Source organism: Lipotes vexillifer, unplaced genomic scaffold (assembly GCF_000442215.2).
Source record: "Lipotes vexillifer unplaced genomic scaffold, Lipotes_vexillifer_v1.1 scaffold1014, whole genome shotgun sequence".
NCBI classification, from domain to species: domain Eukaryota; kingdom Metazoa; phylum Chordata; class Mammalia; order Artiodactyla; family Lipotidae; genus Lipotes; species Lipotes vexillifer.
The window spans coordinates 196,073-197,715 of NW_006774244.1; the positions used below are offsets into that span (position 1 = coordinate 196,073).

Genomic DNA, 1,643 nt, shown 5'->3' on the forward strand with positions numbered 1-1,643 from the left:
TTTCCTCTGTCTGGTCCATTCCTCACCCTCTGCAGTAGACACTTGCTTTGTGTCCCACATCACCCTCTTCCCTTCTTAAGGCCACAGCACCCTGATCTTGTTTGGGGGAAAACAATCTCTTCCCTAGTTTCAGACCAGGTGTTACAGGTAAAGCTGACTCACCAGGAATTGAACACATCCCAAGTTTAAGTTTCTTCCCCTCTGGCCACCATGAATGAGTCAACAATGGGACATGACCACTGTCTGGAGTCAATGAGACTCAATTTTGGGGTCACCGTCTGAGCTAAGAGGGGAGGGAAACTGACTCCTTTTTTTTTTTTTGGCTTGACTTAAACACAGAAAGATGTAGGCTGGAGCTGAAGTCATCTTGCTATGTTGGGAAGAGACTATCCGTGGAGACAGCCAGCCCAGAGGAAGGCAGTGCTGAGGGACCAAAGTGGGGAAACCAGCACCCAGGACATAGTTTAAGCTCTGATTAAGCTGTACCAGCAGCCAATTCCACCCTGCTCTTTTCTGTTATATGAGCAAATACATTCCCTTTTTGCTTAAGCCACTTTAGAAGCTTAGGTTCTCTGTCACAAGTAAGAGAAAAAGTCCTAACTGATACATTCTCCCCAACTCACCAATACAACTTGACCTTAAGATATTCATTTTCTTAGCAATCAAGTACAAAAAAAAGTCTACCCACTATGCCTCTCAGTTGCAGGGTCTTTTTAACTCTTTGTCTCTCGAAGCCTGACCAACATAGGGGCCTCAGCTCATACAGGTTTGTTTCCAGCAGAGCCCGTGTCTACTTTCTGTGAACATACCGCCAGCTGGCTTGGATTGCTCTGTTGATCTAGGAATTTAACATTACTGGCAGCATGATGTTATTTTCTTCATAAAAACCTATCGGCTGGGTAGTAAGGTAGAAGGCTCTGAAACATCCCCCCACTCTGCTACATATACACACGGAAGCAGCAATGAGTGCCAAACCTTTGAAAATATTAAGGGTTTCTTCATATTTTCAATATTTATTCACTCACCAAAAGAAGCAGGTAATCTGTTTAAGACTAAAATTTGACTGACACTTAACATTAGCCAAAACCAGCAATGGTAAAGCAAATTGGAATTGAAGCAGAAACCAATAAAAACATGAAGACTCACCAATCAAGGACCAGATAGGATTGTCCTCCTCTTCGATGCTTGAGAATTGACCTACAAGATTAGCCTGAACCTCAGCATTTAGAGCAGGTAAACCTCTCTCCATCAGGGTCTTGTTTACCTCAACACAAGTCTGAACACCGATAGAATTTAGGACTTCCTTCAAGTTAAAAGTCCTACAAAACAAGAAACAAAAATCCCATCAGGGATAGTTTTTATTTAGCAGGATTTTTGTTGTTGTTGTTGTTTTAAAAATATACCAACTTATTTCAAACGTCTACCAATTTTCCCCTATACAGACAATAATTACCTCTATTAGAATGAGCTTAGAAAATAGTAACTCCTCCCAACCATCCTTTGTATGTAGCAGATTTGTAAATAATTAAAACCACTCAATTCTGTGGGTAATGTTTAAATAGGAAAGCACAGACAGAAAAATGTGGTCCCTGAAAATAGGTCTGCAACCCCATCTTCAGGCAGGGCTATCAGAAAGGGAAAGA

At 41.5% G+C, this 1,643-nt stretch overlaps 1 protein-coding gene across 1 annotated transcript in view; it reads right to left on the bottom strand.

Annotated features, from left to right (window-relative positions):
• The window catches only part of TCP11L2 (t-complex 11 like 2), a 32,051-nt gene that overhangs the window by 4,799 nt on the left and 25,609 nt on the right, over nt 1-1,643 (bottom strand). Inside the window, exon 8 of the mRNA XM_007449046.1 lies at nt 1,147-1,319. Within this exon, the coding sequence (XP_007449108.1) occupies nt 1,147-1,319 (173 nt within the window). The remainder of the gene's footprint in view (nt 1-1,146; nt 1,320-1,643) is intronic.